The sequence below is a fragment of the Liolophura sinensis genome, chromosome 10 (assembly GCF_032854445.1).
Source record: "Liolophura sinensis isolate JHLJ2023 chromosome 10, CUHK_Ljap_v2, whole genome shotgun sequence".
Lineage (NCBI taxonomy): Eukaryota > Metazoa > Mollusca > Polyplacophora > Chitonida > Chitonidae > Liolophura > Liolophura sinensis.
In genome coordinates, this window is record NC_088304.1 from 16,004,585 (window position 1) to 16,026,012 (window position 21,428).

The window sequence follows — 21,428 nt, forward strand, 5'->3', positions numbered from 1 at the left end:
TACGACGGCGGCCAGCATTATGGTGGGTGGAGACCGGGCACAGCCCGGGGGAAACCCACGACCATCCGCAGGTTGAAGCCAGACCTTCCCACGTACGGCCGGAGAGGAAGCCAGCATGAGCTGGACTTGAGCTCACAGCGACCGCATTGGTGAGAGACTCCTAAGTCATTACACTGCGCTAGCGGGCTAACCAACTGAGCCACGGAGGCCCCCTGTTTGCTAATTAATTTTAATCACCAGTTACCCCGCCTGTAAATGTGGATAGAGGAGTTCTAGTATATTTAAAATGTTTTTGAAAATGTGGTTAAGGATTCCTCTTTACTGATGATCTGCATCCTTTTTTTTTCTTCAGCCGACGTATGCTCGAGTCTCATTTCAGTGAAGGTATCTTTAATGTCGGTGACTTGAAGTGGCAGCTCGTACTTTGCCTGCTAGGAGTTTACCTCATCTGCTACTTCAGCCTCTGGAAGGGGATATCAACGTCAGGAAAGGTATGAGTCAGGAATGGCAATATTGTAACGTGTTTAACTTGGAATTAAAGACACTGAAATGAAACAAAATTTACGAATTCTCTGTAAACAGTATGAATGAATGAATGAATGATTATGGCTTAACGCCACATGTAAGCCTAACTTGACAATACAGGGGTTATGTGAATGTCCACAGACATGGTTACATTTACTGCGGACAGCAATTCTTTTCAGAAGGTATACCTTACGTGCGTCATATATTTCAGATACTGTAATATTTTAGTATAATCGGTTTATATACTCGCTGATATTTTCGGCTCGTTTCGAGTTTACCTTCTCAAACCTACAGATCAATATTTCCACGTGACTGTAAACTGGATTAATACGGTCAAAACAAGACGTTACTACGCTGTAGTAGCGTCACACCTTGCTGAGGGAGGTTAATTTGAAGTTAGATCAAATGTTTAGAGTCAGGGATGAGCGAGATTTGTTATCAGCTCAACGAATCTTCATAGTCTGTGGTAGCCTACAGTTTATGTAACCATTGCTATCAATAGAGCCTTTTGTGGCTATTTCTTTTGTTGTAAGAATTTACCGAAACAATGCCCGCCCTGCCCTGCATATCTTCTTTGCTTGGTCGACCGTTTTAATGAAATTTAAATTAACAAGAATCATCAACACATAGCCTGCTACTGGAAACTGTCATACCTCAACGCGTTTACATCCATGTCGTAAAAGTCGACAGCGTATGGAAACACTGAATTTAAACCAGGAACGAAAAGGGAAAAAAACCCTAAACACCATCAATAAAATGGCAATAGCAAGCTTTTACTCTTGAATGTAGAGCAGTTACACATTTTGAACACAGTAAATGATGGGCGAAATTGGAGCAAGCGTTCCAGTCTTGCCCAAAGTAATTGCTAAGCGTACCGGAAGTTGGTCCCGGCCGAGCTAGATGGTCCACGGGCTGGCGTCCCCAGATCGGAGACAGAGGTAAACACAGTCATGGCCCCAGCTGGGATATCCTGTGGCCGTTACAAGCACAGAGCGGGATTAATGTACCGTGAGGCCGTCCTGTTTTTCTACCGATACGCCCTACTTGACTTGTTATTATTCGATCACTTTGACTAATAACATTTGATGTAAGTTGTCGCATCTAGGGACTGCTTGTAATTGGTCCCTGTATCTGGTACACGCGAACCATTGGCGAAATGCCATCAAAACTCTAACTAGGATAATATACGGACCGGATGGCTGTCATTACAGGACTCTTAAAAAGCCGTTAAAGTGTCTTTTCTGTTTGACGGTAATGGAATCTGGCAAAGAATCGGAATAAGTTCTTCTTTTAAGAGTTAGGCATTCAGTGATCTTCAGCATATCTAAACTGAATCGACATTCCACAAAATAAATTCTGGCATACTTTATCCCGCCCAAAGAGGCCGTCATGTCAGTATTTCTTAATAAACGTTTTAGTTGTGCAAAGCTGGGGGAAAATGGCAGAAAAAATGGGAAAATTTCTGTGTTTTCAGTGTTGGTTTTGAGAAAACTCAAAAATAATCGAAGTGCCAATATTTAAAATAATCGAACAGCCAATTATATCCATTCGAGGAAACCTGAAGAATGTTTCGGTTCAGTTGAAAGTAGATGATACTGAAAACCAGGTAACTTGGAGATTTATAGTTTGCTCTCGCTTGTATTTACGGAACCGCTGTATTCGCGGTTTTTATTTATGGTTCCAAACTAAACAAATAAATGTCTATATATTGGTAATAGCAGACAGAATGTGATTGGAATGTGTTCAAGATACTGCTTTCCCTGAAATCCAGTATTTATTTATCTATTTACTTATTTATTTATGTGATTCTTGCTTAACGCCGTGCTCCGAATATTCCAGTTATACGATGATAGGCAGTTTTATGGGGTGGAGGAAACACGGTGTAAACCGCCGGCAATTTTCAGACGATTTCCACACCATTATGGTAGAAGATAAGAAGTCGTCAACAAGCCTTAGGCTACGCAAACGACCACACGAGGGTCGTCAACTGCTCATCATCAGCAAGACCGCACTCACAATGAGAGCAGGGAGTCTATAAATGCATTGTCCAAGGCTGGGTTTGAACTCTAACCCCTAAACCACTGCCGTTCTTATTTCAAGTACATGCTGTCATTGCTAATAACAGTTAAGAATCAAAACTGGTCCACGAATACCTTGTGGTCACGTTGTCTTTTCGGAAAAGTACATGTATCAAAACAATAGACTGTATACTTGATCGCGAGTTGATATGTAATTTATCGTTTTATCCCCACGTGGTAGGGTTCTCTTCATTGTTCCCATTTATCCTCCTGTTTTTTGTCCTCAGGCATGTGGCTGCCATGTCCCCCTACTTCTTCCTGTCTTGTGTTCTCAGGTCGTGTGGTTCAATGTCTTCTTGCCCTACATCCTCCTGTATTTTGTCCGCAGGTCGTGTGGTTCACTGCCTTGTTCCCCTATGTGGTTTTGTTTATACTGATGATCAGAGGGGCCACGCTACCAGGCGCTTTGAAGGGCATCGAGTATTATCTCACCCCAGACTTTGACAGGCTGAAAAGCTCAGGGGTATGTATCGATACAAATAAATAAACACCCTGTATTAATTCGTTGTAGAAAAATTATTCAGCAAAATAGTTGATTGTTGTTTATTAATCCGGTTATGATGGATACTTTCTACGAATTTAATATTGAAGCCAAACTATGGTGTATATTGATCATTGAGTAAACTAGGCAGATGTTATCAAGTTGCATGAATATCCATCAAGGTCACGTGCCGTGAAGTAACGCGCGATGTGGATTGGTCTCCTAATAAAATAAGAAAAGGCGGATGATTTTACAGGTGTTTTCGTGAAATGGCTTGTTCTGTGTATATATCTTCATTCAGTGTTCTATTGGTGTTTAATATCGTTGTCAAGAATGACTTCTCACATGCGTAAATTACCATCAAGAATTATTTCTAACATGCGTAATTACCATCAAGAATTATTTCTAACATGCGTAATTACCATGAAGATTACTCTCACAAGAGTAATTACCATCAAGAATTTACTTCTCACATGCGTAATTACCATCAAGAATTACTTCTCACATGCGTAATTACCATCAAGACTTACTTCTCACATGCGTAATTACCATCAAGAAATACTTCTCACATGAGTAATTACCATTAAGAATTACTTCTCACATGAGTAATTACCACAGTTACATATGTCCTAACCTCTTCTATTTTTTTTTCCCATCTCTAAACTAAACTGCTGTTTATGTTTCACATTTGTAAGTAATCCTTCCAATCTTGCGAGTAGCTATATTCCAGTGATTATGTACTTGGTTTGTGTTGGGTTTGGACAGGTGTGGGTGGATGCAGCCACGCAGGTGTTCTTCTCCTTAGGTCCAGGATTCGGCCGTCCTTTTGGCCTACGCCAGTTACAATCCCAAACATAACAACGTCTACAGGTATGACTATGTCTGGCCTTTCTGAAAATCCAACAGTGCATTGCGGACAAAGCCTTAAATGTGTGTATTGCTAACTCTAATATTGGTATACAGATCTCGAGGATTCTGTTGGTCTTAGAGAGATCAACATTGTAATGGACAAGTTTAAAATGTGAGTGAGTGGATGTGTGAATGAGAGGGCCTCAGGGAAGATCAGCTGTTTGTTGACTAACAAACCTGTGTAAATCAGTGGAGACGCGTTATTGTGTCTAATTTATGGCTTGTTAATATGACTAAGTTTTTACAGGAATTTAATCTAACTTTCAAATCGGACATTAGTACACCGGTCGCTGCAGAGAAAAAGGCACATCCGGAATCCAGTAATCGCTAGAGCCGTTCCCTTCAGCTAAGATTTTCAAGGATGTTCTCATACATTGAAAATATTTTACTCATTCTTCTCTTCTGAATTTAATACAGATTTGTGTTGTTTTTTTTTTTGTTTTTTTTTTGTTTTTTGTTTTGGTTCACTGATGAAATGGGCAAATTAACGGAATTTTTTATAAATTTATTTTTCAATAATTTCAGAGACGCATTGGTGACAAGGCACCATAAATTGTGCCACAAGTTTTTTTCTCCGGCTTCGTCATCTTCATGATTTTGGGTTACATGTCAGATAAGAGTGGAAAGGAAATAAAAGACGTCGCAACAGAAGGTAAACGCAGGCAATGAACCTTAAGATATGACCTGATTTAATTACAAAAAGATGACCTTTGACTTTCCACGTCACAAACCAGTCAGTAATTAATTCCATCTGTCGAATTGATTGGAATCGCGTATGTTTGTCGGACAACACTTATACTGTATAAACCCGTTGAAAAAATGCCATAGTTTTTAAGTTGTGATAAGCACTTTGATGCACAAGTGGGAACAGCTTAAGGCGAGCTCAGGGCGAGAAGTCAAAATGGCTGTGCAAAAGAAGAAGATAACTCTAAATAACTAATCAGCCTTTGTGGTGTTCCAGCTGGAGGTAAGTTTACAGAAAACAGTCATTAACACCGACATCGCTGCTCTGGTTTTATTCTCCATGGTGTTGTCTTTCATATTTGTGCCATTGCATAAACCAGGACTTCGCTGGTGGACCAAGCAGCCCCAAGCCCTGTACCCTATGCACTGCCAACATTTAGTCATTTATTAAATGTAATGAAAAACACAGCATTTTGAATAATTCTGAGCCAGTGACGTCTGAAGAATTGCAATTAAAATCGCTGCATTTTTATTACCCAGTTTTTTTAAGCTATGTCAGTTGTACCAGTTGTTACTATTTAAGTATTAGCATGAACAGTTAGAATGAAACGCTAACTTCAGGTAAATTGGAATAGAGGTCAGATTTACCTGTTGCATGTTACTATTTGTCAGCTATCACACTGTAATGTTACAAAATCTCCACGACTGTAATCTTACAAAATCTACATGACTAATCTTACAAAAGCCTACCCATTTATACAAATAGGACATTCCTTTCCTGGTGAAATGTCGCTAGAACTATACAGAGATGAAACTGTATCTTTTGTTTCAAACAAAAATTGTAAAACAAATTGTCATCATTGCTGAATGTTGCTTTACGTACGTGATTAAAAAGTATTGAACAATAAGAATATTTTATTTTAATGTCAGGACCGGGTTTGGTGTTCGTTGTCTACCCAGAAGCTATAGCTACGATACCTGGATCCACGTTTTGGGCCATCATCTTTTCCTCATGTTATTGACTCTGGGCCTTGACAGTTCAGTAAGTACCGGGTACCCATGGTTATTCGATATTTCTACCATTTTGCACTAATAAAAAGCGAGACGATTAAATATGGTTTGATTGGAGTTTTATCTCATTTGTGATACTTAAAATCAACCGTTTTTCCTCAAAACTTATTGTAAATCATCCTTCCTGATTCACGTTACCATGGCTACAAGACGCAAACCAGGTTCGGATCTTCGAAATCATAACGATACTATTTGTTCGATATAAAATAGAGAAGTGGACATGCTGGCATTTACATCCTATTTATTTTATCCTTACCTTTCCTGCAACCCAAAATTCCGCTAATGTTTTAAACGATTTATGTTTCTCCGCCCTGACTGCAGGGGTTGCTCGGTCGTTTACTACCTACATAACACAGCAACAAAAGCACCTATTTTGATCGTGTCGTACAGCACAGGCCGACCAGTTTATTTGCGACGCAATGCTGAGAATAAAATCCCTGATATATCGAACCTTTACAATGTACAGGGGTCCAACCCCTTCCATGGGACTCTAACCCATTTCATCGGTTTGTTTTCGGGGTCCAACCCCTTCATGGGATTCTAACCCATTTCATCAATTTGTTATCGGTGTCCAACCTTTTCATGGAACTCTAACCCATACTACTTGTTCATCAATATTTACATAATATAGATATCGGCAGGGCAATGTCCTCTTTTCCTTCGATCTACAAAAATAACACACAAAAAGAGATACTTGCGGCTGGCCTGTTCTGCTGAGAAGACTGGTTTGTCCGCCCTAGCAGGCTGCTTATCAGACCCTTCTCGGGCGGGAAAAACTCGACACTCGCTCACCCATGCCACGCCTGTGCTCCTGCGGCCTGCAGGACAGTACGGTCGTTTACAACCTACACAACACAGCAACAAAAACACCTTTTTGTTGGTGTCGTCCAGCATAGGCCGAGATTCAAAGAAAGATTACAGCCGTAATGCCAGAGAAACTTTTAACCTACTGTCAGTGACATCCTTAACATACCCATCCTTCACTGTTTCGCTTTTCGAGCGCGTGTGCTGTTTATACATTCTACTCTCAATTCCGTTATTGGCTACAAAACGCATTAGTAACGAACGCTACTGATTCGCTGATCTGACTCTTAGTATGAGATATACGGCACGGATTAGTGGCAGTATGGGTATGTTTGTCGAAACCTTGTTGCATTCTGCCCATACCCTGCACGCCCTGAAACCCATGGCGTATTTGTTGCTAGTAGCTCCAGTCCGTGCAGCCCCAAGAACTCTGGAATTCTCTCCGCCATGAAGCTAAGTTGTGTCGGCATCTTTCTAGCTCTCCTCCATACGTGTGCCTCAAAACATCTACAAAATCACAAGACAATATATTACAAGGAGCGATCAATGTTCAACGCCAACATACAGAAATTTAAATGTGTCTCACCAAAGAGACCTCCCTTGATTCTACTCAGAATAAATTAGATTTTATCACATGAAATAAAACACCATTCTTTTACCACCCCAATCAATCCTCCGTTGGGGGCAATTAACTGGCCAGAAACTAGAAGGATACCGTCTAGGAACTACTTCCTTCTGATCGACACTGCCTCATGTACGACAAAACACGGGGAACCAAGTACACCGGCGGAACAATCCAATTGTCCTCGGTGGCCCAGTCTACGGCTCCAAAACCTGGAATTAAACTGCTTAAGCTTGGAGGTATGAAATTACGCAAATCGACCAACAGCGTATGGCCCCCACATTCCGTTTAATTTATAAAACACGTGTATGGCTATGCACCAATCATCTTTACCACAGATCTTCTCAAATAATCCGCTTTCTTCTTGTTTTCTCGGGAAATCAACTCAACCTCTGAGTGCATCTGTCTCACCCTACTGACCTGAAAAGTATCCAGAGCAATGTCAAGTAAATCAGCTTTTATACTACCATTATTTATTATTCTTACGAGAATCTTTTTATCAGTAAACCACTTTTAGTACACTGCCCTATCAAAATATCATTGAAACTCTCAAGCACTAAAAATACAGCCGTCAGCTCGCGCCAAGTAGAGCTCATGCTACGTTGACCATTGCCCTTGCGATACTGGATCTCCTACTTCCACACAATAGCCCCCGAAACCCGTGCCACTGGCATCAGAATATACAACCCTACACGTGGAGACCTTGTGACTAAGAACTTTCATATTCCACTGGTAAATGTCAGCTAGCCAAAACTGCAGTTGTATCATGCTGGTTCTAGTCAAACCAATGCAGTCATTCTATGTCTATGCTGTGAAATGTCTATACTCAGCGCTTTTGTCATTAGCAAGCTGACAAACTCCATACCCAATCGCATGGATATTAACTGTCCGACGATGGACGAAATTTCTCCAACTTTTACTGGTTGCTGGCGGCGCACAATACCAGGCATAACTTTATTGGTCTTTCGTTCTGGTGCGATCATTAACATCTTACTAGAATCAAATTCCTGCCCTAGCCATTCTGCATAATGACTCGGCACCTAACCTGACTTCTCAACCTTCGGTACAAAACCAGACATGACTATACCCTGCATGATACAAATCCCGGCTTCTAAAGCCCCGGGCTTAGTTGACCCAGCAGCTATACCGTCATTTATGTAGACAATTTTCTCGAATCGCCATTTTTTCACCAGCTATCTTTTTTTGCAGGCAAAGCCTAGAAACTGTGTGTGGGACTCGTGAATATCAGCATGATGGTATGCCGAGTGAATATCAAATTTTACAAACCAGTCACCTTCATTAACATATGTGAGCAGAGTTCTCCAATCTTCATATTCCACCGACTGTTTCGAAACATTGTTATGGTCAAATCTGAAATGACGCGTTTCTTCCCTGACGACTAAATAACTACCGACAAAGGATTAACGATATAGGGCTTACTCACACACTTTACACTTGGCCCTTTTTGTAAGAGGTCATCCACAGCCTGACTCCCAAGCTCTGCATTATTTCTTGCCAAAATATTATGTCTTAATTCCATGTCGCATGCCGTAGAGAGGAAAGGAATCTTATATTCATTCTCAACAATGTCAATAACAAACTCTGAAGCTCCGATCTTACGCCTAGACGAAGCATTCTTCTTCAACCTACCCTTCACGCTAATGTGACAATCCCCTTCTTCGTATCCATATCAGTACACAGTTAAGAATCTTTTGGCATAGATGTTACTGTCAGGAGAATCATACTTAAATGATGCACAGTCTGCGTCTTGTAATATTTGGGGAATGGTGCTCCCAATGACAAGGCTTGAACAGCCTCTCCTCCAGTGAGTGAATGATCCGCAATGGAAGCAGGATCTTGATTTCGTATTGCCCCTGAAGGGACCACTCCGAGGGGGCTGATCAGATCTCTTGCCCATGACCTGTAGCCCCGAATTAGCGGTGTTCGCTGGAGCTATCTGGTTTCTGGTGATCGTTGCCACCATGGTGCTTGCTCATCTCCCCTACGAGTTATAGCGCCCTCCCCTGCCACGTTTGGACTTTATCTTCTTGAGAGCTCACCCATCAGCTCGCGTGATTTTCCGGTCATCCTCGGAATCCGAAGCCAGCTCATTCGCCACGTACTGTTTGACTGCTTCCCATCAACCCTTGGGTGTGTCGGCAATCTTTATCAACTTGTTACGCTGATGGATTTTGGTAACGTGTTCATCAGCTATTTCAAGGGCATACTCTGTCTTCCCGTACAGCAATGCCCATCTAATCTGACCCAGATCCTCTAGAATTCCAGTGTTGAAATTAAAATGTAGCTTGTTCCCCTTTCTTTTCCAGGAAAACTCTCGACATTAACCTGTCTGACTTTCTTGGATGTATGCGCAAAGTCAGCGCTCAGCCAACTGATTTTTTCGTCGACCGACTGCTCTATGGACCGCTGTGTCGCGTCTACTTTCCTCAGTATTTTATCGAGCTTTTCCCCCAATACTTGGTTTCCATTAATATGTACGGCATTACTGCTGTATATATAACGACTGGAACCTGCCAAAAAAAACACGTGCGTCTGACGAGACTGGTTTGTCCGCGCTAGCACCCTGGTTATAAGACCCTTCTCGGGCGGGAAAACTGGAGACTCCCTCGCCCACGCCACGCCCGTTATCACGCGGAGAAAGAAGTTTCCCTTCAGTTCATTCCTTCAAACAAAGGAAACTATAATGATTTGTACGGATTTTATCTGTTAGGAAAAGTGGTCGTGATTTTACTTAATTACAAGCATGAGTTGATTCCTTGAAGTCTGTGCTGTCAAAAGGTCGTCCTTTTGTCAAACAGGATAACAATTTCATGAAAACTTTTGTTAGGAAAATACGATATAATGCAGTACAGTCGCCTAGAAGCCTTCCTCCCAACGGGCTGCGCTTATGCACAGAAAATATTCAACATAATCAGCATAAATTTACTGAATGCACATTTGTAAAATAATAATCAAAGGACGAAACGTTATGAGGAAATTGGGTTGTTTTACATTGTCGCTTCATCAGCTGTGAGGGCCTACGCGGCCCAGTAAGTAGCGTGATAGCGCAGCACAATGACTCAGGAGCCTCTCACTGGTGCAGTCGGCGTGATTTTGAGTCCAGCTTTTGGTAACTGCCCGTCCGCTCGTACGTGGAAAGATCTTCCAGCAACCTGCGGATGGCTCTGGGATTCCCTAGGTTTCTGCGTAGTTTCCTCCCTCCATAATTTTGGCTGCCGTCGATTAATGGAATGTTCTTGAGTACGTCGTAAAACACGTGTCAAATAAATAAATAAATGCGTTGATCTCTCCTGCAGTTCGGTGGATCTGAAGCCATCATTACAGCAGTGACTGACGAGTTTCCGGTTCTCAAGCGCTACCGAGAGGTCTTTGTCGGGGTTCTCTTCACCCTTTATTTTGTCGTCGGTTTAGCCAGTTGTTCTCAGGTAAGATATACATCTGTATTAAAATTGTTATCAGTTAGATATTCTTGAGTACGGTGTAAAATGCCATTTGCTCCGGGAACGGTAGATCCAGGGTCAATCCTGGGTGGAGTCACACCTAAGACCTTAAAAGAGGAAGTTGTAACTTCTTCGCTTGGGGTTCAGCATGAAGGGCATAGTGCAACGACTGCTTGACCCGTAGTATAATGGCTCCGGCAGGGCGGCTTACTTGCCTTCGGTATGGCGCCTCATTGAAGCAGCACTAGATAAAAGAGCGGTGGAAATCCGTCCTGCGACAAGAAGACACATTACATGCACTTAAATGATTCCTTCGTCGTCATATGACTGAAAAATTGATAAGTACGATGTGTAACCCCAAGCACTCACTCACTAAAACGCCAATCAAATAAATAAATAAACATCACTAATAGCTGGCATTTCGGCTTCTTAGTATGTCATAATGTCTGGTCCTGAAAACTGACATGGACCAATTCAAATTTGAGGCTTCAAAGCTAATAATTACACGTCAGTCATCCAGGCTACTCGAACTATGGACCTCCTCAAAAATGAGAAGATGGGGTAAAATGAAGGTAAAATGGGAAATAAAAGGCAAAGGCTTCGAGAATCAACCAATAGGCATTGCAATTAACATAGGTGGTAGACAGTGAAGAGAAAAAGAGCAAAAAAGCAATTAACACGAGATAACAGACAATGGATAATAAACAACAAAGACTGCAGTGAACTTACAATGATGGGCAATGGAGAATGAATGACAATGCAGCTGGCATGGGGTGATAAAAAAGTGGAGAATAAATAACAACGAATGGAGTGGACATTGGATTATAGACAATGAAGATACATGTAACACAAAGAATGGAGAGGACATTGGATTATAGACAGTGAAGAAAATACATGTACCACAAAGAATGGCGTTAAAGGGGTTTATTGACAAGAAGATAAAAACCAGAAAAACTGTAAATCACTTAGGATGACTAACAAGGTGACAGGGTGACACGTGCTAGACAAAGGGAGAATAAACAAGAAAGAATGCAATAGACATGGAATAATAGAAAATGGAGAACAAACACATGGCATATGGAATATGCGGTGTGATAGACAATAGAGAATATACAGCGAAGAACGTAAAAGGCAGTTTGTGATAGACGATGGAGAGTAACCGACACCACGAGGTGTTAGACAAAAGGAGAATAACAAAGAATGCAGGTGATAATGCGATGATAAACAATGGAGACAAAACAATTTAGTGCAATGGGCATGGGATGATTGAGAACAGAGAATGAACGGCGAAGAATATAACTGACATGGCGTGATACTTTGACAGTTGAGAATACACAGGCAAGAATGTAAATGGCAGGGTGTGATAACAACAACGAATGCAATGGACATGGAATGACCTTGCTGAATAAACAACAAAGAATGCTGTGGACGTGGGATGATAGTCTACGGAGAAAGCAATGGCGGATAGGATGACACACAATGGATTATAGACGATTATGGATAATAGAGTGACATGGATACAAATGACATGATGTGATAGCTAGATAATGGAGAAAACATAAGCACTGACACTGACCAACCAGTCCTGTTCCCTTGTTCTCTCCTGTCATTACCATTTTTAAAGTCGACCCGGGTTTGATCCCGACTTGGAGGCGGGCGCTCTAAACATTAGGCCAGTGGAGGATCCCATCACCACAATCTGCAAGCAATTTTACCGATGTAGTGTAAGGTCAAAATTATTCATTCATTCATATAAAAACACGTCTATTTACAAGCAAACGCAGTTATCAATTTTAAATGAAGTCAGGAAGACTGAAAGTGTGTTTGGTTCTGTCTACAGGGAGGTGTGTACGTGGTGACCCTAATGGACCGTTACGCCGCCGGATATTCTATACTGATGGCCGTATTCTTTGAGACACTGGCTGTGTCTTGGGCGTATGGTGAGTATAGAGTTTCGGGATAAAAGTTCCAGTACTGCAAAATCCCGTTTCTCAACGTGATTTTTATACAAACCATTACATGTTAATTATCAGTGTCAGCCTGGACATGTGAGGCCAGCGACTGGATGGTGCGGAATTCTGCAAGTTCCAGCTATTTTCTCTAGGCTCCGCCCGATTTCCTCTGCCCATATAATAGCGGTCGTAAAAGTTGCGTATTTGTGATTACTAATTTATGTATTTATCTGACAATGGACTTGTTTTTATATCTTACAGAAGCATGCATCAACACTGTACCAGTCAATCAAAGAGAATTGAACTAAACTAAACGCCTTATACCGCGATGGTCAATGAGTTATACTGAGTTGACCAAGTGATAGTCTATTTTGTGTGCCTCCGAGAATGCGCATGCGTTTCTTCTTTTCGTGTCAAGTATTAGATTGTGCATTCTGTACCATGACTGCCGCCGACTGCCACCCACTGCTTGTAGTCACGAAGGCCCGTAAAAGAACCTTGCCCAAAACTCGGATTGAACCCACACTTCGTAGGCCACGTGGTTAGCCCTTAATTGTAGTTGAGATAACTACACAGGTCAGAGACAAATGTTGCCAAGGCAATGATCTTAGCTATCGGTCGTTTTAAGGAACGGGCCCCAGGTTTGTTTCCATCATGAAGTATTCAGTATGAAGCAAAGTGTCACGTTACCTTGAGCTTTTTCGATCGCAATTATTTTGTAAATGATGTTAAAATAATTGAACAGTTTGGTGTTAAACTTTTTAGTGTGAAATTGCTCTATATTTTGGAACCTTAGCAGGCTTGCCTCATTTTTACTTTACCTTTCTGTGAGGGTGAGCCCTTACAGAGAACGGCAGATTCCATGACAAGAGCGTGAAAGAGACATATCTGAAACAGGATTCAATCACTAATGCTTGCAAATTTGGCATAGTTTGCAAAACTCAGAAAAATGCAATGGTCTCTGTTTTTTTGACAAGATAATGTTTTGAAAATGTCGTTATCAGTTATTTATAGACAACAAGGATATCGTTAAAAAAACGATCCACAGCTTTGCACTTCTTTAATTTTTGGAAAGTACCTCGCACTCTTCGGTGTTCGTGTACTCGTAAAACACGTCGTCAGCACACAAGCATTGCAGCGTTAAAACAGAAAACGATTTGTTTTTACTGCGATTTTGTCCACTTTGTGTAGTTTTTCAGGGTTTCCTATCAAGGGTACATCATTTCATAAATATTCAACACAGACACTAAAACCCTGATTTTGTCATGAACGTATCATACTCTATATAAGACTACGTATCACGTGACTGAAGCTTGTATCCTTTTCCATTAATTAATCCGATCATACTCCTCACAGCGCATGTGCCGCTCTCTATGCTCGCTTTACATCCCTCTTACCACTAGACAAGCTTGTCCTTTAAAGACTGCGCGACGCACCTAGGCTTGTTTAGACTTAACCTTATCACTGGTGTCCTCGCGTGGGGAACTTTTTAATCAGTATTCATCAATGAAATTGTTTCAGATGGAGGTTAGAATCATATTGTACCCTCTTTAGATAAAGGGAATGTATGTGTATCAAGTATTATTAGAAAGAAATGTTGACATATGCTTTCTTGTCTTTTCTGACATCATTTCCTGCTTCATCACCGTAACCCTATTTCTATACAAATTTTGATAGTGTACGTGGCAATGCATGATGTAAAGCGAACGTAGTGAACAGCGCACGCACTGTGACGAGTATATTACCTGTTAGGCCTATTGTAGCGCCCCCTGATGCCTCCAAGAGCCACAATCATGTTAGTCAAAGCGTGAATGCGGCGTTATCGACGCCTCTGCCTGGTTTGTTCGAGGGCTGTTTTCTCCCTTACACGCTTTGGTAAAGAATTCTACGGCTCCATAGTTCCGCCGTAGAAAAACGTTTTGCGGTAGGTCCCCGCGTGACAAAACCCGGATATCGTTCATCACAACTAATGAACGATCTGACATTCTGATTTTTGATTAGAGAAGGTCATTTCTGCCAGTCCCAACATACTTTACTACAGTGTTTTGCATCACCTGAAAAGATGATATTCCCTAGAGTTTTCAATACGGTAGTAATGACGTCCACACCTTTCTGTAACAGGCGAGCCAAACGGGGCGAGCGTTGAGAACTTGGAGACAGTTTTACAAAATAGGATACATTCTTTGTGTGAATTCTCCATATCTTTAAAAATGTAGACAAGCTTTTATACATTGTGTTTCCTTCAAACATAGACGCACCTCATCTGGTAGAACGTGCGGTAGCTTTGTGAGTTATAAACATAATCGAGTGACAACAGTAACGGTACAAACGGCTGACAATGTATCGCCTTAGTTTAGGTTATCCGCCAAATTTTACACCTCATCAAAACATATACTTCAGAAAGTTTCATATAAAAACTAAAGTCCATCAAATCGAACAATGTCATCTCGTTCTAAAGAGGATTGGAAAAGTTAGAGGAACCATTTTATACACATCTGATTTAAGTTTTGTATAGTGAAACGTTGACGTCCGAAATATAGAGGTACGTCCTTTTGTGAAACGTGTGTCAGCTTTATAAGTTATACAAAATAAATTTTAAAAATGTAATTTCAGGAGTAAATTTACTATGAAGTGAAAATGTGGCGATAATTAACAATACAGAAAATTGCCCCCAAACAATTCACTTTTGGACATATTAGTTGCTATCTGGTAATAGAATATAAAAGGCGACAGTATAGGGAGTAAAACCAGGGCAATGAAGACAGTGTGATAGTTAACACATGGTCGCACGTATTGCCGGTAAAACCCAGCCTCTTGTCAATTTACCTCGGTCAGGTTAGCAATCGGCACCACGGCTTGCTAGGAATTAGATATAAGAAAATTTAGTGATGTTGGTTTAAGTTTATTATTCGTCACTAGACCTAGAATTACTCAAAATGAATGCCAGTTTAAGCATATTTGCCGTCAGGAAATAGAAGGTCTACCTTGCGCATGCACGCAAACGCGGGCTTTGTCCCGCCTCTGCATGTACTCTCTGTAACAGTTATTTTGACAATATTGGAGATCTAAATCAATGGACTAGCCAGCGAGCTAATAGCCATTAAAGTTATTTTACCCTCTGTGATAACAATCGAGAAGCTTATTTTTACTCATAAATATTAGAACATAAACTAAATAGGGAGAGCGCAGTTTAATACGGGAATCTTTTCATTAGATTTCTCCAAAAATTCACAGATTTCATTGAGTAATACTTGTATCGCAAGGCGTTCAATAGGGCGGCTATAAATAGTGTTCTCTTTTCACCGCGACTTTTGCGACTCCGCGGAGAGGTGCAGTTTTAAAGATTTCGTGACCTTCGTGTATTTATTCGGTGCTTAATTCGGTGCTTAATTCCATACTGTAATGCAAATTTCTAATTTAAGGGATTAGGCTACAATATGTTTTCCTGTAGCTAATCACGTCTCTTCTGGCTTATTTTCCAGTCAGTTTGCTTTCGTAGTTACATAAACCAGATCTTGCAAAAGTTCTTCATCGTCTGATCTTTGTTACGATTCCGTAAACTTACAGCAGGTACTTGTATTTTTATGGTATTTTTTGTAGATACTTTTGTAGATACTCCATTTGTATTTGTAAAGTATTTACATTAATTTTCAACGTCGTAAAATATATACAGCGATATATTCTCACATTTACAGGAATTTTATACCAGGCGTACTCGAGAGAATTTCACTTTCCTTGGTTTTTGAAGAGTCTTATAAAGCCGGAAACAAGCCAGATAGAGCTGAATTAGACACTCGTGATTGGCGTGAGGCGATTGTCTATCATGCATGGAAGTGGAACGGCTGTCAATATTTACTAGCCTGATCATTTGTTTTCTTTCCACCATTTGTTTTTTGTAAAATACCTCTTCCATTGTGATTTATTAGATTTCCGTCCTCTCCTTAGCACGTCATATCGCGTGATGTGTTTGTTTGTTTCGTCTTTGAACCTTTGGTCCACTGTACGCACTCGTAAATGGTAGAAATAAAATGTCTTCTGCCATTTGCCTAGGTGGCCATGCATTACGTTCTAACCTCCATCTGAAACAATTTTATTGATGAAACTACTGCGACGTGTGGACATGTATATAGTCAGGGATGGCTATTTGTTACTTCAAATCTTCACCAGACAAAAAGCTTTCAGTGGCGGTTTTCTATGTATAATTCTACGTCCTGCTATACAGGAACTCCTCGTCCGAGAGATGTTGCTAATTTCTTCTCGATGAAATGGCTGGAGAGGTATTGATGGGGACTACGCATCGAGATACTTCGCGTTTAATTCAGTGTGGATTCGTCTTTATTCGGTTCCCGTACATCAAAAGAAGAAAGAACTGAAAGTAGTCTCCCAACAATGTCAGAAATAAACTTCCAACATGAGTGCGAGACCATGTATACATATATATATATATATATATATATATATATATATATATATATATATATATATATATATATATATATATATATATATATATATATATATATATAATTACAATTATATTACAAAGATTACAATTCGTAACGTAAGAGCGGATTATATAAGCATATCTGTTTGAAACCGAAACCCTCTGGTGTACTTGTTTGATTTGTAATTTCTGTGTCGTTTTTGCACATCAAGCTGTTACCTGTTACGCGAATGTTGCAGAGTAGGTTTATCCGTGTGTCTCCGTTGGTCACTAGTGCGCAAACTCGGTGCATCACTTTTAAAAGATTCAAAGGGAAGGCATGTTGATTCCAAGTTTTCTGTTGGCGCCAGAAAAATGGAAGTTAGCGTCAGTGGAATCCTTGATACTTGAATTCAAAGTTACGTTGTTTTTCGGATGTAGTTGCAAGGGCGGCTTCCCCAGACGGTCACTGTTTACGATATTAGAGACAGGCGGCAGTAATTTGTGTTAGCTGATAAACGCTTTGAACAGTCCACACACTAACATCAGGAAATCGTCGTAAAATGACAGATAAATAGGGCTAGTGGAGATGCATTTACCTGGGAGATACACATCATCATCTTCGCCGATGCCTATACATTATAATCGAACAGTCCAATTACATCGCACATTACGCAAAATAATGCGTTTGTATGACAACTTAGGATTGTTTTGCCGTCAGCACTTTTTCATGAAATCAATACCTTTTCTCGATTGCCGCAAATGTGATGAACCAGCTAGTTGAAACATTGTACACTTTGATCTCGAATAAAATTGTTTGCCGTGTAGAAACACTATCCAAGGGAAGTAATCAGACCCCAGCGTCACCTGCTCCGCTCTCAAGAATAGACAACATTGTTCTTCCTGTCTGCGATCATTTTAACCTTCATTTGCGAAAGTCATGCGTGACAGTACATAATGAAGGGAATATAGGCTTAACTGGTCCCCCCGAAAACACCAACACGTCACGGAAACATAAGGTCTGATCACAAATGGATTTTCTTTTTTGTCTTTCAAAGTAATCGGTATAGTCGTTGCCACTGAGAGGTGCACCAAAGTTACCAATAATACGATAACACAGGTCTCTGGAAGCTCTATGATATTAGACAGCTTTAAATCACAAGCTGACCAAATCCCGGAAACAGACCAATAAATGCAACATGTGTATATATGTGGGCATATCTTTATGCAGATTTCTTGCTTATTTTTTGTTGTCTTACAATGCAATGATGAGAACAAGGCCAAAGCTGTTCATAGAAAATAGCGCTGCGTAGGAAGATTTTACAAAGATACTTAAGTCGTTAGCTGATTGAAGTCTGCTTGTTTATGTCATTATTACATAGAAATCACTGAACAACAAATGTTTTCAAACATTAAAATAGGTTTCAAATTTTCTTTTTGAAAATAGATGTCGCCTAGCAGCTAACTAGGCTCATAAGAGAAACTCCTAGAGCTTAATAGAAAATGAATAGGCTGGTGTGAAATTCCTGGCAATCAGGGACTTTCGCTGTTAAATCTCTAGTTAATCAAAGAGAGCGCAAATTCATACGCTCATGTCTCCTAGATTACATAGCTCTCCGGCTGTAAGTAGGAAGGCCTGTCAGCAACCTGCGGAGGGTCGTGGGTTTTCCCCGGGCTTTGCCCTGTTTCCTCCCACCATAATGATGGCCGCCGTGGTATAAGTGAAATGTTCTTTAGTACGGCCAGCAATGTGGTGGGAGGAAAGCGGGCAGAGCCCGGTGGAAGCCCACGACCATCCGTAGGTTGATGCAAAACTGAACATGATTTATTGCCTAGACACCTATCCATGTCCGGAAGTACATGTTAGAATCATGTTGTACATACTCTAGATAAAGAAAATGCATGTGTGTAAACTATTGTTAGAGACAAAGGTTGACACGACTTGTTTGTGTTTTCTAACATTACTTCCTGCCTCGTCGCCGTGACCCCAGTGACTTTGGCGTTGTTCAGTATTCGTGTACAAAATTTACTAGTGGTGGCAGTGATGTAAGACGAAATGTGGAGATCGATCGACGACGCATGCGCTGTAAGGAATATGGGCAGGGTCGGAAGAGCATTCCGGGCCTTCCGGTTTCTTTAACCCATAACTCGATAGAGGTCAATTCTTAAGTAGGGCGATAAACACCAATGAGATGAATAAATGCCGGAGGCAATTCAGGTAAATGCGATGTACTACGCATGACACTTCGCTCTATATAATATATCTCTATATCTCTGCTATTTCCCATGATCACTTAAAACTAGCGGAAAATTTGGAAGATCCTAATTTCTGCATTTATTTCAGGTGTTGAACGGTTTTCTGGGGACATTGAGGAGATGACAGGCTTCCGGCCTGGTATTTACTGGAGGGTTTGTTGGAAATATGTGGCGCCATTATTCCTTCTGGTAAGAAACTAAACCTTGCAAATATCCAGAATTATATTCAGCTGAAAAAATGATTTTATGCCACCTGACATCAGGGGCAGGGAACGAGCCAGTGGTAATTTATGTGTGCAGGTCGTGCCACAAAGGGACGTCACTCCATTGCCTTAAGACAAGCACCTGATCGAATTGCATTGTACTGATGCTCGATTCTTTTTTCTTCTTCAGTTCAACATCGTGTTTGGTCTGGTAACTTACACTCCACTGACTTATGGCGAGTACATTTACCCTTGGCAATCGAATCTGATCGGTTGGACCATTGCCATGTCATCTGTCCTATGCATACCGGGATTTGTTATTTACGGCTTGGTTCGGGAAAAAGGAAGTTTGACAGAGGTAAGTTCGTCTGTGGTTGGCAAGATCGAGACATATTCAGCAAGTGACGTCAAAATGAAGGGTGCAAAACATAAGGTATAGTATAACTCCCAATTTCTTGAAGCTGATCGCTGTTTTACTCTAAAAGCACAGTAAATGCACAGAAACTTTATTAAAACTTTATTGTTCGGTGGGAGCAGACCGGAGAAAGCCTACGTTCATTCGCACTGGTTGCGGAGATGATAAAGGACTCCGTAACGAAAACAAATTGTAAAAAACACGTCCAAATCATAACTCATTCTATCGACTGAAAAACATAGAACAGAGTGAACATTTAGATAAAAGATAAACTGCCTGCCTGTTAAATATGTTTACAATTTAACCGTTATTAAAACCGCTCGAATAAAATGTTAAAAGTTAAAACCTGATATGTGTTTATTTTGTTATTTTCGTGTTTTCAGCGTGTCCGTGAACTTTTGACTCCATGGAGGGATAAGGTGGCGCGGTCAGTCGATGCTGCTAATAACATCCGTCTGAATGGGGGCGGGGGTTGCGGGGAGGCTGTATAGGTAACCCAGGTGTCCTACCAAATCACACAACACATGGACAAACAGATGAACTACTCTACTGTCATCACTGAGAGGTTGTCTGGACGTTACTAAGCCAAAACTCAAGTTATACCTGGATTAGGGCCCCACCCCCACCCACCACCCCCCACCCCCCACCCCAACTCTCCCCCGAGGCTGGTTCTCTCTCTACCCATTGACTTACGTACCTGAATGTTCCCATCACTAAAGCTCCTCAGCATGAACGGACTTACGCGTGCCACATAGATTAGGCATCGTCCGTTTTGGTGTTAGAATACTATGCAGTAGATAGTAGTTACCATAACCAAATAGCCTAGAGTCGGAGTTAAGGCCAAAATTCCTATTATGGGAGGACGAGTTGTTTCCCCTTTGTGCGATTGCTGGCAGTGCCTTACAGCGACGCTCTGAACCCGCTGGAAGAGACTTTCACCTTGAATGCTGTTCACAGTCCATGGTTGGTTGAACAGGAAAGCAAAACAGCAGAAATTTAACTCGACCAGGTCTTGATGAAAGGATGAACTAGATGGTGGGACCCGAGGATGAACACTCTATCTCATTTTGGAATTGGTGCCCGCAATAATGACAGCACTGATTACGTTCTAAATCTAGACAATCCTAGTTCCGTTGACTTGCAATGGCTCTTCGTAAAATTTTGCTCAGACTGCCAAGGAGACACCATCGCTTTTTATCTACGACAACAGAATTACGTCCGACAACTGAAGTGTCTGAAATTCAAGACAATCTTCAGACGCACAGTCGAAGAGATCGGCAACAAGATACCGTGAAGAACTTTGACGAATTGGTGTGTTGGCGTTGTCACATGTTGCGCGTTTGTGACACGTGACCATATCAAGCAGTCATGTCGGAAGTCTTCGGTATTTGTCGGCTGCTGTGTGTGGGCGGGTCCGTCTTGTATTCTGAGCATGTGTAAGCAGGTGGCGAAGTTTTGCATGAATGTTCAGCAGGTAGTGTGATAGATGAGTGGCCAGTAGTGATATAATGAGCTTATATAGAGAGCAGAAATAAAACCGAGGT

General features: G+C 41.1%; 2 protein-coding genes across 2 annotated transcripts in view; one reads left to right on the forward strand and one right to left on the reverse strand.

The window, feature by feature from the left end:
• LOC135476568 (sodium-dependent dopamine transporter-like) overlaps window positions 1-20,522 on the forward strand; it is a 46,428-nt gene extending 25,906 nt beyond the window's left edge. The window contains 14 exon segments of the mRNA XM_064756632.1: window positions 353-491; window positions 2,932-3,066; window positions 3,850-3,903; window positions 3,905-3,954; window positions 4,519-4,534; window positions 4,536-4,559; window positions 4,561-4,645; window positions 5,608-5,679; window positions 5,682-5,719; window positions 10,492-10,620; window positions 12,476-12,575; window positions 19,355-19,455; window positions 19,660-19,827; window positions 20,268-20,522. Of these exon segments, the coding sequence (XP_064612702.1) occupies window positions 353-491; window positions 2,932-3,066; window positions 3,850-3,903; window positions 3,905-3,954; window positions 4,519-4,534; window positions 4,536-4,559; window positions 4,561-4,645; window positions 5,608-5,679; window positions 5,682-5,719; window positions 10,492-10,620; window positions 12,476-12,575; window positions 19,355-19,455; window positions 19,660-19,827; window positions 20,268-20,375 (1,219 nt within the window). The 3' untranslated portion in view covers window positions 20,376-20,522.
• LOC135476320 (uncharacterized) lies at window positions 7,487-9,940 on the reverse strand. Its single transcript, XM_064756314.1, is given in 4 exon segments — window positions 7,487-7,594; window positions 8,619-8,832; window positions 9,181-9,506; window positions 9,935-9,940. Coding segments are annotated over 4 exon segments (654 nt in total).
• Window positions 20,523-21,428: the final 906 nt, after the last annotated feature.